General features: G+C 42.8%; 1 protein-coding gene across 5 annotated transcripts in view; it reads right to left on the minus strand.

The window, feature by feature from the left end:
- The window catches only part of CTPS2 (CTP synthase 2), a 114804-nt gene that overhangs the window by 27811 nt on the left and 67028 nt on the right, over positions 1-19965 (minus strand). For 4 of the 5 annotated variants that reach the window (XM_055563096.1, XM_055563097.1, XM_055563100.1 and 1 more), the window contains one exon: positions 17698-17794. In XM_055563096.1, coding sequence (XP_055419071.1) covers positions 17698-17794 — 97 coding nt within the window. Of the gene's footprint in view, positions 1-702; positions 998-17697; positions 17795-19965 lie in introns of those variants that run through there. The other variant, XM_055563099.1, reaches the window with a different exon arrangement.

The raw sequence follows: 19965 nt of genomic DNA on the forward strand, positions 1-19965 counted from the left end.
TCAAGGAAGCCATTACCAGTGTGCAAAGGGAAGCCCACTATGGACTGCAGCCAAGACTCTCCTTTCACACGCCTGCCTGCAGGGCCGAAAGCCCCAGTGACGTCTGCACCATAGCGTCTGAGCAGATTCATAGCAGGGCTCCTTTTACAAAAGAAGAAAATGAAACCAAGGGAAGGGAAAAGAAACCAAAGGACTTGCCCAAAGCCCAGGCTTGCTGGCTGCATAGTCCTGTCCGGAGCCCAGACCTCCTTACTCCTTGCCCAGCGCTTTCTCCACTATGCCAGCCACCTCTGCTTTCACATGGTGCTGGCCACACTGGCTTACATCCCACTTTAAAAATATGCCTACCCTTTGACCAAAATTTGACCTCTAGGAATCTACCCCAGAAAAGAGAAACGAGGACACAGAGGTAACCATGAAGATGTGACCTACTGCATTCCTAGCAGGGGACAATCGGGAAGCAGTGCCGCCTCAGGGCCAGAAGGCTGCCGGCACGGATGAGGGCACAGGGCCACACACAGTTCTCACCCAGGGCTGTGTAGTGGAGAATCACACACGGGGCTGCTTAGACAGGCCTATGTTGTAGTGGGGGCCACAGCCCAAGGCAGCAACTCGGGAATACCTGTCTGGGATGGACACAGGGGTCAGCGGGATGCCCAGGGACCCAGTGTAAAGTAGCCAGGAGCGGGATCTGTCACCAGACACCTCTCTCTCAAGAACAGGCCCCAGTGGGCACGTGGAGAAGCAGGATGGCCACAGCACCAGAGCCGCTGTAGCAGCACTAGCCCTCAGCATGCAGAGCCCAGGCTCACAGACAGGGGACAGGAAGACCCCATGATGGTGCTGGAACGCATGGCCTAACCCCAGCAGAATCAGGAGCAGGTCTCCACTCCACAGGCAGGGGATTACCAGACTCTCCAAGATGTCATCAGGCCACGGAACAGGATGTTTCAACCAAGAAAGACCCAATGCCTCACATCCCATTTGAGCTTTTGACCTGAATAAAGAAAACGCAAACTGGCTGTATTCTCTATGACTTGGTATGATCAATTATCGTTCCTGAACTTCCACTTGCAATTCTGTGCATATAGACTGAGCTCCCTGGTGATGATGTTAATGACACTGAGTATTGAAGGCATGTGCTTTAGAAGAAAAATGGGCAATAGTAGGAGCAAGGAACTCCTCTGAGAAAACTCCAACATGCCTCTGCCAAGGGGTCATTTGAGACAGAGCCTTTGTACTAAAACTATTGGTTCATACAAATGAAAAGAAAAATTGGAAGACAGTAACACAATAATGTCCAGTTGGAAAAAATGGAGACATATATCATGAAGTTACAAGAAAAAGCAGCTGAAAGATCTGAACCTAACTTTGGGAGGATTCGGACTCTCCTCTGACCTCTGATTTTGTCTTCGATTTTCTCCTTCTAGTTCAAAATGTCTTCTCTGCTTCCTTCATTAGAACAGATGACTAAGCAAATCCAGTAACAGAGTTAGCCAATACTAACAGGTGGTGAAGAAAATGGAAAACCCTCCAAAGATAAGGAATTATACTGAGGACTTATACTTGAGTCACTACAACTAGCAGGATATGGTGCAAACTTTTGAACCTGTGTGGCTTGTGACTGCTGCCTGGCTTAAGGCAAACTTTTGTCTGCTATGAAATCACAGAGGTGATAGAAAGAGGAGGGGTATAGTGACTCTGGAGCCAGACTGCCTGGCTTTAAATTCCATGATAGTTGTAATGGATGTGTGCCTTGGGCAAATTACTTCACCTCTCTGCCTCAGCTTCCTCATCTATAAAATAGAGGTAATGATAGTCTTTACTTCATGGCGTTGTTGTGAGGAATGAATAAATCGAAACATGTGATGCACCTAAAGCAGTAAGTAAACCATGTGATTGGTATCATTATCTCTAGACTATGAAATCTAAACAGAAAGAATAAAAGCTAGAACGTAAGTTCTATAAGATAACAGACAATATAGGGACCCATCCCCTCAATTCTTGAGACTAGTGTCTAGCACATAGGCAGGCACTTGATACACTGTTTAATGAATGAAGCATATATATGGGAGGGTGTATATGGTACCTGATGGAATGTTTTCAGAACTTTGGAAATGTTGTTTTGTGCACTCGAAATCTTAATCACTGACAAATCTATTAAGAATGAATTGATGAAATTAATCCATTGTCATATCTATAAAAAAAGAAACTGTGTGTTGAGAATCAGCTTAGAATGTTACTAGGTCAAAACACCTTAAAATTAGATTCTGATTTGGTGGCTCTCAGGAATCTAGAAAAATGGTATAGATTAATTTATTTGCAAAGCAGAAATAGAGACACAGATGTAGAAAACAAACGTATGGATACCAAGGGGGGAAGGGAAGGTGGGATGAATTGGGAGATTGGGATTAACATATATTCACTACTGTGTATAAAATAACTAATGAGAACCTACTGTATAGCACAGGGAAATCTACTCAGTGCTCTGTGGTGACCTAAAAGGGGAAGGAAATCCAAATAAGAGGGGATATATGTATACATATAGCTGATTCACTTTGCTGTACAGCAGAAACTAATATAACATTGTAAAGCAACTATACTCCAATAAAAAAAAAAAGAAGCAAGTAGCAGCAAAATTTTAGAGAAAGAAACCTGATAAAGTCTTAGGACCTACAAAATACTCTCAATGTAGGCAGAAAGACCCCCAACAATGCATATAACAGCATCATCAGAAACAAAAACTGCCAAATGACAGCATCTCCTTCTCTAATTCACTACTGGGTAGATTCTGGCTCGTATATAAAATATATTTAACTACTAACAGTCCTGCCAATCCCCACCCTCTGTTAGTAATCCTAGCATCTGAAGCTGAACTTTCTCTTTCCTTTTCAGAGCAAAAACTTCCCTCCTCCCAAAAGCTATACAAGCTGAAAGGTGGGAACAATCCAAATGTCCATGGACAGACGAATGGATAAACAAATATGGTATATATAGAATGGAATATTATGCAACCTTAAAAAGGAAGGAAATCCTGACACACGCTACCATATGGATGAACCCTGAGGACTTAAAGCTAAGTGAAATAAGTCAGCCACAAAAAGCAAATGCTAGATGACTCCACGTCTATGAGGCACACAGAGTCGTAAAATTGTCAGAGAGAGAAAGCAGAATGGTGGTTGCAGGGGTTGGGGGTAAGAGGAATCAGGAGTTATTTAATGGGTAAAAAGTTTTAGTTTTGCAAGATGAAAAAGTTCTGCAGATGGGTTGCACACCAGTGTGACTATACTGGGTTGTACACATAGAAACAGTTAAGACAGCAAGTTTTCTGTTATGTGTATTGTACTACAATTAAAAATTTTAAAGTAAAAGGTATACATCCTCATTCTTGCCCCCACCATTCCCACTTCTGAGACATCCTTTATCCAAACCCCTCATCCTGACCCTTGCAACCCAGCTTTCGTTTCTGTCATTTTACTGAAGAGCAAATCTGTCCTCAGCGGGGACCCGAGGAATGCCCCCATCCCCTATCTGTGACCTCTGCTCCTCTCTGGACTCCCCTTGCCCCGCCTACCTGATCTGCATCCACCACTGGGGACAAGTGCCCGAACTTACGCCCTCCCTTCCTCTCCCACCTTCACTACCCCAGGAAGCTGTCAGTCTGTCAGTCGTATGCTCCCTTTCTATTCCTCCTGATCCTTACCTTTCACCTGGCCTGCACACTCCCTATTTTCAGAGGGCTGAAAGAAATCACCCCTAGCGTGTTGTTGTTGTTCAGTTGCTCAGTCATGTCTGACACTTTGCGACCCCATGGACTGCAGCACGCCAGGCTTCCCTGTTCTTCACCATCTCCCGGAGTTTTCTCAAACTCATGTCCACTGAGTCGGTGGTGCCACCCAACCATCTCATTCTCTGTCATCCCCTTCTCCTCCTGCCTTCAATCTTTCCCAGCATCCGGGTCTTTTCCAACGAATCAGCTCTTTCCATGAGGTGGCCAAAGTATTGGAGCTTCAGCTTCAGCATCAGTCCTTCCAATGAATATTCAGGGTTGATTTCTTTTAGGATTGACTGGTTTGATCTCCTTGCTTTGCACCCATAGTGCACAAAAGCTAAAATCACTACCTGATGAGCTTCGTTACCTCTCTCTCGGTAGATGTGCCATGCTTTTGCACAAACATCTCTCAACTGCTGTCAGATCAGATCAGATCAGTCCCTCAGTCATGTCCGACTCTTTGCGACCCCATGAATCGCAGCACGCCAGGCCTCCCTGTCCATCACCAACTCCCGGAGTTCACTCAGACTCACATCCATCGAGTCAGTGATGCCATCCAGCCATCTCATCCTCTGTCGTCCCCTTCTCCTCTTGCCCCCAATCCCTCCCAGCATCAGAGTCTTTTCCAATGAGTCAACTCTTTGCATGAGGTGGCCAAAGTACTGGAGTTTCAGCTTTAGCATCATTCCTTCCAAAGAAATCCCAGGGCTGAGCTCCTTCAGAATGGACTGGTTTGGTGTCTTAACTTGACTCATTTTTAAGACTTCCCAGAACCTTGTCCTGTACTAATTAGACATTATAGGAGCTAGAGCTCTCTATGTCTATGCAAGAATTTGCCACTGTTTGTCTAATTCAGAGACCCCAAGAGGCTGCCCAGAGTGCAGATTTTTGGTATATTTGGCTTGCACAGTATTGGCAAACACATAGTGTTTTTATTTTTTAAATAAGTTGCCAACATTTAAAAATCAGGAAGATTTCTCATAAAACTCTGGATTTCCAGATTCTCTTAAAAATTTAGAAGGCTGGCAACAGTGAATCCACAGCTCTTCATGTGACTATCAGCTGTAGCAGTTACTCTTTTGATGGGTCAAGTGCTTGTCAACTTGTCCCAGGCCTGACCACTCCCTATGGCCTCTCCTACTCTGAGGCCCACTGTAACAGCCACTGATTGTTGAGCTTGCTGCTGCTGCTGCTAAATCGCTTCAGTCGTGGCCGACTCTGTGTGACCCCATAGACGGCAGCCCACCAGGCCCCGCCATCCCTGGGATTCTCCAGGCAAGAACACTGGAGTGGGTTGCCATTTCCTCCTCCAATGCATGAAAGTGAAAAGTGAAAGTGAAGTCACTCAGTGGTGTCCGACTCTTAGCGACCCCATGGACTGCAGCCTACCAGGCTCCTCCATCCATGGGATTTTCCAGGCAAGAGTGCTGGAGTGGGTTGCCATGATTGTTGAGCTTAAGCCATGGCATTTCCTACATTTGGCCGTGTGACTCATTCACATTCCCTACCTGGACCTACTGGCCCAGCTGCTCAATCCAAGGTTGATTCAGAGTCCCTCTCAAGCCAACCACCTGGTTTCTATCGGCTTTCAGAAGCCAGGGGTGGGTTCTTCACTCCTTGAACCTCCAGTTCTCCTCCATAAGATGCTCCCCATGAAACCTGAGGAAGCCCATTTCAGGGCAATGGACATGAGGAGGCTCAGCTCTGGGAGCTGTTCAGGGGTTCCCATCCCCTCTTTGATTAAGGTCTATCCATTTGGCAAAGTGAGGTGGTCAAGAGTTCAGGTTCTTAAATCAGCTCAGTCACTTTCTAACATGTGACTTCACCGTGGTGCCATGCTGTTCTCTTGTGCAGAATGCGGCTGGATCCCAGGGGTATCGAGAGGGATAACTGAAAAAGATGCCCATCATGTCCCAGTGACTAGTGCTTAGAAAGTGCACAGTCTGGGCCAGCTGCTATCTTTCTCCTTCTCCATTTTTCACTTTTGGATTTTAGCAAATCAGCCCTTTAATTTTTAGAAAACATCTAATTTTATTTTTCATTATCTGCTTTTATCTCAGTTTTCTATTATGAAAATGCACATTTTCTAGTTTAATATTTTCAAAACTCTTTCTTAGATTTTCTGCATTCTTCTGCTAGACCATAATAGCAGGTTGGGAGCCAGGAAACCAGAACAGGGGGGCTGGAGAGAACCCGCAAGATGAAGGGGCTGCCTACCCACAACTCCTCGGCTGGCCTCTCCTTCCCTCCCACCGTCCCCGTGGGAGTCCATTCTTAACGCAAGCCACTCGCTGAAGTTTACCCTGAGCTCTGAGAGAATCATAGGTCAATACAATAATCTCTCCCCATTCGCGATCCTAACACCACACTTGAATAGTGTTTCCTGTGCCAGGCGCTCTTCTAAGGACCCACAGACATAACTGAGTTAGCCCTCACAAGGCCCCCCACGAGGCAGCAGCTCTTCTGATGTCAATTTTCTACATGTAGAACTGAGGGTAAGCAGCCACAGCCAGTGACTGAGAGCTGGGGCTGGAGGGGGCTCTGATGGAGTCGTGTGCTCCAGGGGCTGGGCTGTAACCACTCCCGGAGTTCCCATGGGTAAAGTGCTCAGGAAAGAGCTGGGCCAGTAAGTGAGACATAAATGCTTTCATCCCTTACATTAACAGAGCTATGTCCCAGCCCTGTGAACCCCTCTATCCACAAACACACTTCGCTGGGAAAGCCCCAGCAATCGGCAAGAAGCAGCCAGAGAGAAAAGGGACTCCTCGTGTGTGCTATCCATGGGGTGGCAGAGAGGCTGGCCCACCCCTCTTCCAAAGCCCACCATGCTCCTTTCAAACTCCTGTCTCAGTACAATATGTTACCCCGGCACAGCCTTTCCGGGTCCCTAAATCCCTGGTAACTTCTTTCAAACTGTTTTTTAAATCACTTCATTAACCCAGCCAAGATTTTTTGTGTGGCATGGTTTTTTCTCAAACTTCCTAACAATCTAATCACACCATGAACTGGAAGCTGTTTTTCTCTATCAACACTGGGATAAGAGATAAGAAAGCTAAAGCAGTTATTCTGGCCTGAAAATGTCTTCCCCTTACCCCCATCTCTTTCAATTCTTTCCAATTTGAGATTGAACCTCTCTGCATTTCCAATGCCATGAATTTTACCCAGATCCTTAGGAAATGGCAACCCACTCCAGTACTCCTGCCCAGAAAATCCCATGGACGGAGGAGCCTGGTGCAAGCTACTGTCCATGGGGTCACAAAGAGTCGGACACGACTGAGCAACTTCACTTTCACTTTCACTTTAGTACAGGGACTCACTCAATACCTTCCTAACTGGCCTCTTGCCTATGTTCTCTCAAAACAAAAATCTCTTTCTCTTACAGTAAAGCAGAAGTAAGCCTTTCAGTGAAGTCGTCCTCCTTATTATGAGGAAATACAGACAAGGTCCTCAGAAGGAATTACATCTTTTCCCAAACTATTCAGTTTCCACCTGCTGCGTCCAGACAGCTTCCCTGGCCTCCTCAGCCTAGACTCTGCTGCACTGGCTAGCAGCTAGGGTCACTCTGAGGGGATCTCCCCAGTCTCCTCTGCCCGCTGACGTCTGCCAGCATCATCTCCGTGTTGTCTGTCCTGAGGATGAGGGTCATGTTAGAATTCTGCTGGGAAACCACCAGGATCTGGTCTCCAGTTGCAGGCACTGCACTGCTCCTAATTCCTTCCATTATGTCGTGCTGTGTCCACCACTGGACTGGACACCTCTGGAGGGCAAAATAGCATCCACTCGATTTTAACAACTCCACAGCCCCACACACACAGTGCTCAAGAGCTGGCTCTCTCCCTCCTCTGCCTCCAGAGAGCCTTCTCAGCACCCTCCCTGCTTCCAGCCTTGTGCATTCCTGATTCTAAAGGCCAGGGTACTCTCTTGGAGGGCAGAGTTACATGGACTGCATACACCATTTGGGACTGCTTTAAATTGGGTTTACCCCTAGCATTGCACACCCACACCAGATTGTGCAGTATTTAAACATCCTATGTGAATGGTCAAAATGATGAGTACCTTCTGCTGGGTGGCTTCCGCCATGGTGGCTCAGAAGGTTAAGTGTCTGTCTACAATGAGGGAGACCCAGGTTTGATCCCTGGGTCGGGAAGATCCCCTGGAGAAGGAAATGGCAGTCCACTCCAGTACTATTGCCTGGAAAATCCCATGGACAGAGAAGCCCGGTAGGCTAGAGTCCATGGGATCGCAAAGAGTCAGACACGACTGAGCGACTCCACTCTTTCTTTCTGCTGGGTGGCAGTTTGGTTTAAAGACCACACTTGACATAGACAAAACAGGCTTCCTTTCCTGGATGTCTTAGCAACAGGTCTGGGACCTGACCAAAAAAATTAAGCCAGGGGCCTATAATATTTTGGAGACACTGTCCAACAAGTTGTCAGCTGTCCTCTGAAAGAGCTCTGAACACTATCTGAATTGCTTTGTACTTTACTATGTCCCCAGCTCTCACACTCAATTAAGAGTCACAAGCAAAATGATAAAGTTTATTTCTGAAATCTTAAAACCTTCTCATATCAGAGAGTGCTTTCCCCGGCTCTCCTCTTACCTGAGCCTGACCCCTCTCTAGCCACACCTCATTCTACATTTCTCACTCTTCAAAGCACCCCACTTAACACTTAACTGCTCTGCACTGTATCCTCCTACTTTTCAAAAGTCATCTAATGAGTTAATCAACCAAGTAATGTTTCACTATAAGCAGACAAGTCCTACCATTGACATTCCCAGATAAAATATGTGTGGTTTTTTTAAGTGAAGTGTAATTTACACCTCAGTTAAAATATAATATACAGATCTAAAATGTTTAAATAAAATATACAGATCTAAAGTGTCTGACAAGTGTAACAATCCTGAAATACGTATTTAAAGAGTTACATTTTTGGAGAGTGATCATAATGGTGGGTTGTAGAGCCAGGGCCGTGTGTTCCAGTAGAAGACTAGAAACGGTATGAGAAGAGCGGTCGGGGCCTTCCACCCCACCCACCCACAGTGAGATGCTTCACCTCTGGGCCCTCCACTTCCTCAGGTGATCAATACAAAGACTGGACCGAATGGCTTCGGAAAGCCCTCTTGGACTTATTCTGTCACTAAATAGGATATGTAGGCAGGCAAGCAGACAAGCAGGGAGCTATCCTTGAATGCTCCTGAGGAGGGTAGCAGCCTTGAGGCCTAGGCCTCCCGCTTCAGTTAGCCTGTGCTTCTTTTGTTTAGATCAGGTTTCTGTAAGCCATGGCAAACCCCAAGGCAGAACAGGAATCCCCTGACTTTGTTCAGCCCTTGAACTAAGAATGGGTTTTACATTTGCAAATGGTTGAAAAAAGCCAAAAGAAAAATAATATTTCATAATGCATGAAAATTACATGAAATTCACATATCAGGTCCCATAAATAAAGGTTCATTGGAATACAGCCAAGCTCATTCATTTGCATATTTGACTATGGCTGGTTTCACAGTACAACAGAGTTGAGTAGTTGCATCAAAGACCACATGGCTCCAAATTGAAAATATTTACTATCTGGCCCTTTACAGAAAAAGTTTAACAACCCTTGCTTTAGACCATCTAGGTAATAGACTGCAGGCTGGTATCACTCTTCCCATGTTTAAGTAGAGACTTCAGGATAGATTTCCAGGAACTCTTATTTCTAAAAACCCTTGAACCAGCAATGGGCAATTCCCTACACACTGTCATTAGTCCCTTAATAAGAAAAAGCCTTTGCAGACAAAGATAACACATATATACAGAATACAGGTAGGAGTGATCCTCTGGGAACACATTTCTTATAAACAGAGTAAATGATGATTAGTAGTACATTTGTCCAAATCAATTCACTCCTATAACCTCTACTTTAGAAAACTCAAGTTCAACTCATTAAGTGCATACATAAAATATGTACAGCTCTTTTGTATGTCAATCATACCTCAATAAAATGGTTTAAAAAAAGAAAAATCAAGTTCACAGTTTCCACAACGCTTAAGGAACTAACATGTGACTAAGTAAGAACAAGGAATTGGTCTTGATGAATATAAAAATGAGAATTATTAGACTTCCCTGGTGGCACAGTGGATAAGAATCTGCCTGTCAATGGAGGGGACAGAGGTTCAATCTCTGGTCCAGGAAGATTCCACATGTCTTGGAGTAACTAAGCCCGTGAGCCACAACTATGAGCCTGGGAGCTGCAACTACCGAAACCTGTGCATCTGGAGCCTTGCTCCACAACAAGAGAAGCCATCGCAATGAGAAGCCTGTGGACCACAACTAAGAGTTAGCTCCAGCTCGCTGCAACTAGAGAAAGCCCGAGTGTAGCAATGAAAGAAGACCTAGTGCAACCAAAAGTAAATAAATAAACAAACAGAAAAATAAATTTTTTAAAAATAAAAATTAGAATCACCTTAATAACCCAACCATCCCTGGATTAGGAATCCAGCTGATCCAGTCTATCAATATTGTTAGGCTTCGGTCTTACTTCAAATACTTCTTCTTTTAGATGTCCTAAGTAGGACTAAAAGAAATCCTACTTCTTTTACTAAAAAAAACTTTACCTTTCTGTTTTTCCATTTAATCCACAGCATTTCTTTTTTTTTTTTTTTAAATCCACAGCATTTCAATCACTGGCCTATAAATCAAATTTAAATAAAGAATGAATAGCATCAGGAATTCCCTGGTGGTGCGGTGGTTAGGAGTCTGAGCTTCCACTGCTAGGAGCCCAGATTCAATACCTGGTCAGGGAATTAAGGTCCCACAAACCATGTAGCACAGCCAAAACTAAATAAATGTATTTATTTTAAAAATGAATGATTGGCATCAAAATGCTTTCCATCAAAACTATAAATTATTCTCATAGGCAATATAGGCAAATGTACTCTTTTTATCTTATTTATTTTTGGCTGTGCTGGGTCTTTGTTGCTACATGGGCTTTTCTCTGGTTGCAGTGAGGGGGGCTACCCTCTAGTTGTGGTGCATGGGCTTCTCATTGAGGTGACTTCTCTTGTTACAGAGCACAAGCTCTAGGGGTGTGGGCTTCAGTAGTTGTGGCACGTGGGCTCAGCAGTTGCAGCTCCCAGGCTCTAGAGCACAGGCTCAGAAGTTGTGACACACGGGCCTAGCTGCTCCACAGCATGCAGGATCTTCCCAGACCAGGGATCCAACTCGTGTCCCCTGCATTGGCAGGTGAATTCTTCACTATTGAGCCACCAAGGAAGTCCTGTTCATACCATTCTTACAGAAATGTGTTAATTAGGGAAAACAAAAGCCTACAAATAAATGAGCTGACTAGAGGGGAAAAGGAGAAGGCAATGGCACCCCACTCCAGGACTCTTGCCTGGAGAATCCCAGGGACGGAGGAGCCTGGGAGGCTGCAGTCCATGGATGGGGTCACGAAGAGTTGGACACGACTTTACTTTCACTTTCACTTTTCACTTTCATGCATTGGAGAAGGAAATGGCAACCCACTCCAGTGCTCTTGCCTGGAGAATCCCAGGGACGGGGGACCCTGGTGGGCTGCCATCTATGGGGTCGCACAGAGTCGGCCACGACTGAAGTGACTTAGCAGCAGCAGAGGGGAAAAAAGTCCTTCAAAAGAAATATGCCAGCTTGGTTTAAAAAAAACAACCCCTACAAAAGAAAATGCCAATAGGGGAAAAAAACACTATGGTGATATTTATTTTTATATTTTTATGACAATCAACAGAGCCATGGTCATATCTCCAACACAACCTTTCTGGAGACCTGTGGAAAACCTCACACAGGTGGGAAGGCAAAACGGTATGTCTCCTGGAGACCACAAGTTCATATACTCACATGCCTTTTGCAAACTATGAAACATAATTTAAATTTAAGGCAGGCCTGAAAGCAAACCAAATGTCCATCAACAGATGACTGGATAAACAAAATGTGGTCTATCCATACAACAGACTATTATTCACCCCTAAAAATGAATGGAGTACTGACACATGCTGCAGTGTACATGTATCTTACAACATTATGCTAAATGAAAGAAGTCAGGAAATCCCGTTCCATTTATATGGAATATCCAGAACAGGCAAATCTATAGAGATCGTTAATAGACTAACATAATAGGCTTAGGGCCAGAGGGGGAAGGGTGGGGATAGCTAAAGGGAACAAAGTTTCTTTTTGAGGTGATAAAAATGGTCAAAACTTGACTGCAATGATGGTTACCTAACTCTGTGAATACAATTAAAAAAAAACAAAAACAGTGAATTGTACACTTTTAAAAGATGAACTGTATGGTATGTAAATTATATCTTAATAAAGCTCTTTAAAATTTTTTCTTTTTTTTTTTTTTTTTTTTTTTTTATTTTTAAACTTTACATAACTGTATTAGATTTGCCAAATATCAAAATGAATCCGCCACAGGTTTACATGTGTTCCCCATCCTGAACCCTCCTCCCTCCTCCCTCCCCATTCCATCCCTCTGGGTCGTCCCTGTGCACCAGCCCCAAGCATCCAGTATCGTGCATCGAACCTGGACTGGCAACTCATTTCATACATGATATTTTACATGTTTCAATGCCATTCTCCCAAATCTTCCCACCCTCTCCCTCTCCCACAGAGTCCATAAGACTGTTCTATACATCGGTGTCTCTTTTGCTGTCTCGTACATAGGGTTATTGTTACCATCTTTCTAAATTCCATATATATGCGTTAGTATACTGTATTGGTGTTTTTCTTTCTGGCTTACTTCACTCTGTATAATAGGCTCCAGTTTCATCCACCTCATTAGAACTGATTCAAATGTATTCTTTTTAATGGCTGAATAATACTCCATTGTGTATATGTACCACAGCTTTCTTATCCATTCATCTGCTGATGGACATCTAGGTTGCTTCCATGTCCTGGCTATTATAAACAGTGCTGCGATGAACATTGGGGTACACGTGTCTCTTTCCCTTCTGGTTTTCTCAGTGTGTATGCCCAGCAGTGGGATTGCTGGATCATAAGGCATGTCTATTTCCAGTTTTTTAAGGAATCTCCACACTGTTCTCCATAGTGGCTGTACTAGTTTGCATTCCCACCAACAGTGTAAGAGGGTTCCCTTTTCTCCACACCCTCTCCAGCATTTATTACTTGTAGACTTTTGGATTGCAGCCATTCTGACTGGTGTGAAATGGTACCTCATAGTGGTTTTGATTTGCATTTCTCTGATAATGAGTGATGTTGAGCATCTTTTCATGTGTTTGTTAGCCATCTGTATGTCTTCTTTGGAGAAATGTCTATTTAGTTCTTTGGCCCATTTTTTGATTGGGTCATTTATTTTTCTGGAGTTGAGCTGTAGGAGTTGCTTGTATATTCTCGAGATTAGTTGTTTGTCAGTTGCTTCATTTGCTATTATCTTCTCCCATTCTGAAGGCTGTCTTTTCACCTTGCTAATAGTTTCCTTTGATGTGCAGAAGCTTTTAAGGTTAATTAGGTCCCATTTGTTTATTTTTGCTTTTATTTCCAATATTCTGGGAGGTGGGTCATAGAGGATCCTGCTGTGATGTATGTCAGAGAGTGTTTTGCCTATGTTCTCCTCTAGGAGTTTTATAGTTTCTGGTCTTACGTTTAGATCTTTAATCCATTTTGAGTTTATTTTTGTGTATGGTGTTAGAAAGTGTTCTAGTTTCATTCTTTTGCAAGTGGTTGACCAGAGTTCCCAGCACCACTTGTTAAAGAGATTGTCTTTAATCCATTGTATATTCTTGCCTCCTTTGTCGAAGATAAGGTGTCCATATGTGCGTGGATTTATCTCTGGGCTTTCTATTTTGTTCCATTGATCTATATTTCTGTCTTTGTGCCAGTACCATACTGTCTTGATAACTGTGGCTTTGTAGTAGAGCCTGAAGTCAGGTAGGTGGATTCCTCCCGTTCCATTCTTCTTTCTCAAGATCGCTTTGGCTATTCGAGGTTTTTTGTTTTTCCATACAAATTGTGAAATTATTTGTTCTAGCTCTGTGAAGAATGCTGTTGGTAGCTTGATAGGGATTGCATTGAATCTATAGATTGCTTTGGGTAGTATACTCATTTTCACTACATTGATTCTTCCAATCCATGAACATGGTATATTTCTCCATCTGTTAGTGTCCTCTTTGATTTCTTTCACTAGTGTTTTATAGTTTTCTATATATAGGTCTTTAGTTTCTTTAGGTAGATATATTCCTAAGTATTTTATTCTTTCCGTTGCAATGGTGAATGGAATTGTTTCCTTAATTTCTCTTTCTGTTTTCTCATTATTAGTGTATAGGAATGCAAGGGATTTCTGTGTGTTGATTTTATATCCTGCAACTTTACTATAGTCATTGATTAGTTCTAGTAATTTTCTGGTGGAGTCTTTAGGGTTTTCTATGTAGAGGATCATGTCATCTGCAAACAGTGAGAGCTTTACTTCTTCTTTTCCAATTTGGATTCCTTTTATTTCTTTTTCTGCTCTGATTGCTGTGGCCAAAACTTCCAAAACTATGTTGAATAGTAATGGTGAAAGTGGGCACCCTTGTCTTGTTCCTGACTTTAGAGGAAATGCTTTCAATTTTTCACCATTGAGGATAATGTTTGCTGTGGGTTTGTCATATATAGCTTTGATTATGTTGAGGTATGTTCCTTCTATTCCTGCTTTCTGGAGAGTTTTTATCATAAATGGATGTTGAATTTTGTCAAAGGCTTTCTCTGCATCTATTGAGATAATCATATGGTTTTTATTTTTCAATTTGTTAATGTGGTGTATTACATTGATTGATTTGCGGATATTGAAGAATCCTTGCATCCCTGGGATAAAGCCCACTTGGTCATGGTGTATGATCTTTTTAATGTGTTGTTGGATTCTGATTGCTAGAATTTTGTTAAGGATTTTTGCATCTATGTTCATCAGTGATATTGGCCTGTAGTTTTCTTTTTTTGTGGGATCTTTGTCAGGTTTTGGTATTAGGGTGATGGTGGCCTCATAGAATGAGTTTGGAAGTTTACCATCCTCTGCAATTTTCTGGAAGAGTTTGAGCAGGATAGGTGTTAGCTCTTCTCTAAATTTTTGGTAGAATTCAGCTGTGAAGCCGTCTGGACCTGGGCTTTTGTTTGCTGGAAGATTTTTTATTACAGTTTCAATTTCCGTGCTTGTGATGGGTCTGTTAAGATTTTCTATTTCTTCCTGATCGAGTTTTGGAAAGTTGTACTTTTCTAAGAATTTGTCCATTTCTTCCTCGTTGTCCATTTTATTGGCATATAATTGTTGATAGTAGTCTCTTATGATCCTTTGTATTTCTGTGTTGTCTGTTGTGATCTCTCCATTTTCATTTCTAATTTTATTGATTTGATTTTTCTCCCTTTGTTTCTTGATGAGTCTGGCTAATGGTTTGTCAATTTTATTTATTTATCCTTTCAAAGAACCAGCTTTTGGTTTTGTTGATTTTTGCTATGGTCTCTTTTGTTTCTTTTGCATTTATTTCTGCTCTAATTTTTAAGATTTCTTTCCTTCTAGAATTCTGCACCACCAAACCAGCTCTCCAACAAATACTAAAGGATATTCTCTAGACAGGAAACACAAAAATGGTGTATAAATTCGAACCCAAAACAATAAAGTAAATGGCAACGGGGTCATACTTATCAGTAATTACCTTAAACGTAAATGGGTTGAATGCCCCAACCAAAAGACAAAGACTGGCTGAATGGATACAAAAACAAGACCCCTGCATATGTTGTCTACAAGAGACCCACCTCAAAACAGGGGACACATACAGACTGAAAGTGAAGGGCTGGAAAAAGATTTTCCATGCGAATAGGGACCAAAAGAAAGCAGGAGTAGCAATACTCATATCAGATAAAATAGACTTTAAAACAAAGACTGTGAAAAGAGACAAAGATGGTCACTACATAATGATCAAAGGATCAATCCAAGAAGAAGATATAACAATTATAAATATATATGCACCCAACACGGGAGCACCGCAGTATGTAAGACAAATGCTAACAAGTATGAAAGAAGAAATTAACAATAACACAATAATAGTGGGAGACTTTAATACCCCACTCACACCTATGGATAGATCAACTAAACAGAAAATTAACAAGGAAACACAAACTTTAAACGATACAATAGACCAGTTAGACCTCATTGATATCTATAGGACATTTCATCCCAAAACAATGAATTTCACCTTCTTCTCAAGCGCACATGGAACCTTCTCCAGGATAGATCACATCCTGGGCCATAAAGCTAGCCTTGGTAAATTCAAAAAAATAGAAATCATTCCAAGCATCTTTTCTGACCACAATGCAGTAAAATTAGATCTCAATTACAGGAGAAAAACTATTAAAAAATCCAACATATGGAGGCTGAACAACACGCTGCTGAATAACCAACAAATCACAGAAGAAATCAAAAAAGAAATCAAAATTTGCGTAGAAACGAATGAAAATGAAAACACAACAACCCAAAACCTGTGGGACACGGTAAAAGCAGTCCTAAGGGGAAAGTTCATAGCAATACAGGCACACCTCAAGAAACAAGAAAAAAGTCAAATAAATAACCTAACTCTACACCTAAAGCAACTAGAAAAGGAAGAAATAAAATTTTTTCAAGGCAGGCAAAAGATGTTAATTAAGCAACAAGTTTTGGTGATGTGTTTAAGATTCATAAAAATCGTCAATGCTATTTTTATGTCTACTGTAAAGAAAAACAAATCCTAAATCAGTCTTATTTCCATCAAGACAGCTAAAAATTTTAAGTATACTGAACACAATGCTCTTTTTAAAAATCTTAGTACAATTATAACTGATCTTTTACAGCAGATACAATTTTAAAAGATGAAATTTCCCACTAACCATCTTTGCCTCTTAGACCACTATTTGAACAAAGTTTCAGAGTATCTGGAAACATCCGAAAGCCAAAGAATCGCTGCTAATACCTACGAAGAGAAAAATTTCTTACAACACTGGCTTCTCATCCAGAGAGAGAAGGGAAATGTGTACACTTTGAAACTTGTCCTTTTTAAAATTTCTTTCTTGCTAGGAAGATTTATATTTCTTAGAAGTTGTTTATCAGCCTTAAAGGAGAAACTCATATTTCTAGTCTTATAACGCTTCGGGTGAAGAAGGCATTTTTCTAAGGTTTTCTTATAACTTCACAGGAACAATGCTGGATGCCCGAGATATCTGGGTTCCTGCCTCGGCATCTGGCCCAGGGGTGGTGGGGGGGTGTGGGGGGAAGGCGAGCAGGGGTGGTCTGTCCTGGCCACCACTCGATTCTCCATAATCGAGCGCGGCGCACATGGTACAGAGTAGACACTGAGATACATTTATCAAGTTGAATCAAGAGCTTGGGGTTACATCAAGTTATTCTCAAATCATTTTAATTTACAGGGAAAAGTTCCACAGAAATTTGAATAACCTTATCGGGAATAGAAGATCAGCAACTATCAGATGCTGAGGCACATCATATTTTCCTCGTCCCATGCTGGAGCCACTCAGGGAACAGAGAAACAGACTTCTGAGACATAACTGCCCCTTCTCAAGAAGTTTGGAAATTAGTGGCTCAAAGCAGTCAGACATGAAACAGTTAAACAGGGAGCCCGTTTCCATGCAGTGGAGAGAACAGTGGATTCACCAGAACTGAGCTGGAATCAGGACCGCCCCGGTGCAGGGTCATCTCCAGGAGCGTGGGTAAAACACAAGCAGCCCACTGGCCAGGGTGTGGGGGAGAGGAAATAGAAGGGGCGGGCACGTGTGCTCTACCCACCCTTCCAGGGAGAGGGATGGGGACGCAGAAGCCGGGAGGCCAGAGGCAGGGAAGGGGTGAGGGGGTGGAACGGGAGAGCTCCAGGAGGGCTGTGGCCCGGCACAGCCGTGCAAATGATGCCTGCCGAGTTAGAAAACAAATAATGAAACTTACTTAATATTGAATTTTCAGTTTTGAAAACAGTTCTTCTTATTCCCAGCCTCATCGTTCCTCCCAAATTGCCAGGGTTGTGCTCCGGCATATCAATCACCTTAGAAAACAAAACAAGCCCAGTTTTGGATCTTGCAAATACATTATTTTCCAAATTTCAAGCTTTACTTTTAGGGGATGCTCACCGAGTAAGGATGTTCCCTAAAAAATAAAATTCGATCATTTCTTCCAATTTTCCTATACAAACACGGTTATGCTTTTATACACTCCTCACAGTATGCTGCCTTTTCGTCTCTGCTTCTCATCTTTCATTCAAATCACAGGTACAAAATTTATTGGGAGCATCTTCATGACCTCCCTCCTGTCATTATTCAAACTCAGTTTTGGTCAATGTTCACACTTCAAGTTCTGGCCTTCTGGGACCTTCCACGTTGGTCTTCATGTCCCTCATAATAATAACCCTCTCCTGCTGCCCACTCCATTTCCTAAAGATTTTCTAAAAGCAAATGGCATTAATACAGTCAACTATTGGTATCTGCAGATGCCGAACCCATGGACATGGAGGGCCGACTGTACTTATCTGCAGAAAATCTTTAGAAGGATTTCTTTTTTTTTGGCCCATGCTGCAGCATGCAGGATCTTAGATCCCCGACCAGGAATCAAACCCGTGTCTCCTGTAGTGGAAGCACAGAGTGTTTAACCACTAGACTTCCAGGGAAGTCTTCTAGAAGGATTCCTTTTATTAAAAATATATATCATCTATTCTAGCATATCCCATAGCTCAGAAACCTAAGCATCACCCTGGATCTCCCTCTCCTTCATCCCTCACACCCAACGTGTCGAGTCCTATCCACTTAGCCACTCCAGACTTCCTGCATCCATCTATAGTTCCTACTACACCCATTACCATAGCCTTTCACCCAGGCTGTGGCCAGAGCTCACCAACTAGCCACACGCCACATTTACACACCCCCCGCTACCCTACACACTGCAGGCAGAGTGGTCATGGGATTTCTCCTGCTTGAAATCCTTGACTACGTGGTACTGGCCCAGCCGAGCCCTTCAGCCTCACTTCCCATGACTTTACCCTCCCACCCTGAGCTGGTCACCAAGCCCTCCTTCAGTTCAAGTGCATCTTCTTTCCTGCCACCAGGAGGACTTTGAACATCTCTCACTCTCCTACTTTCTTTTCCTAAATTAATCCATCCTTAACTTTAAGGTCTTAGTTCAATATGAGCTTCCCGGGAGCTGATCCTCCCAGGCATCACAGCCTAGTTGGGGTCCTCTAGCAACATGTTCCCTGTCACCGTGTCCCCTTCAGTTTGTGTGAAGAGTGCTTTGTGTGCTAGACTGTGAATCTCTAAGAGCTGGGCTGCTTTTCGCTTTTACCATTGCATTCCCAGTCCCTAGCACACATGGAGCTGGCAGCTGGTGTGCACTGAATGGATGCACGGAGGACTGAATGAACTCAGAACAAATAATTTCAGATTTATCTTTAGGATTAATTCACAGAAATGCAGAAACACGTGATTTTTATGAAAAGCCTGTTCTGGTTCGTCATTGGTCTATTTTCTCAGTTCTGTTCACTACAATCTCATGGTTTTACTTCACCTTTTAAAAGTTGTTAAAAGAGACTATAGTTGGGTGATTTAACCTGTTCTAATGGAATTGCTCAAGTTTCCTCTCATAAAACCTTTCTGTCCTTGTTTTTTTTCTATACCTTAACTACCACCTAGTGCTCTACAGGAAACCTTGACAACTGGAATTTTCCAAGAACCTGTCTGATCTTATCAATGTCCCAGGACTTTCTGAGCCACCTGAACCCTGTGGCCCCAGTATACTGTAAGAGTCATTGCGGGGAAGGGGTGGAGAAGAAAACCTGACTACATGCCTTGGCAGATGAAGTGCTCAGTTCTGAAGTGCTCTTGGCCTTGGCATGTCTTTCCTATCTTCCTGGGTCAGCTAATTACAGCTAGATTAAGTATTATGGGAGTGAGGTGAGAGAGGGCATTAGCTTCCAGTTCAGAAAGCTGAACTGTTAATAAATGCCCAGCCCTTTGGGTATTTTCTACAAAAGAGCAGATAAGACTATACTACCTGCCACAGACTCATAAGAAGTCCTAGACTGATTCACAGCTTCAATTTCCACTTCAGTTGAAGACAATCTGAACCCTTTAGGAAGACTACAGCAATAAACTCCCCTGGTTTCTTCTTGTAAGTGTAATGTGATGCTTCAAGTCACCCTTACTTACTGTACTGGGTTTTTCCACT

The sequence above is a fragment of the Bubalus kerabau genome, chromosome X (genome assembly GCF_029407905.1).
Source record: "Bubalus kerabau isolate K-KA32 ecotype Philippines breed swamp buffalo chromosome X, PCC_UOA_SB_1v2, whole genome shotgun sequence".
Classification (NCBI taxonomy): Eukaryota; Metazoa; Chordata; class Mammalia; order Artiodactyla; family Bovidae; genus Bubalus; species Bubalus kerabau.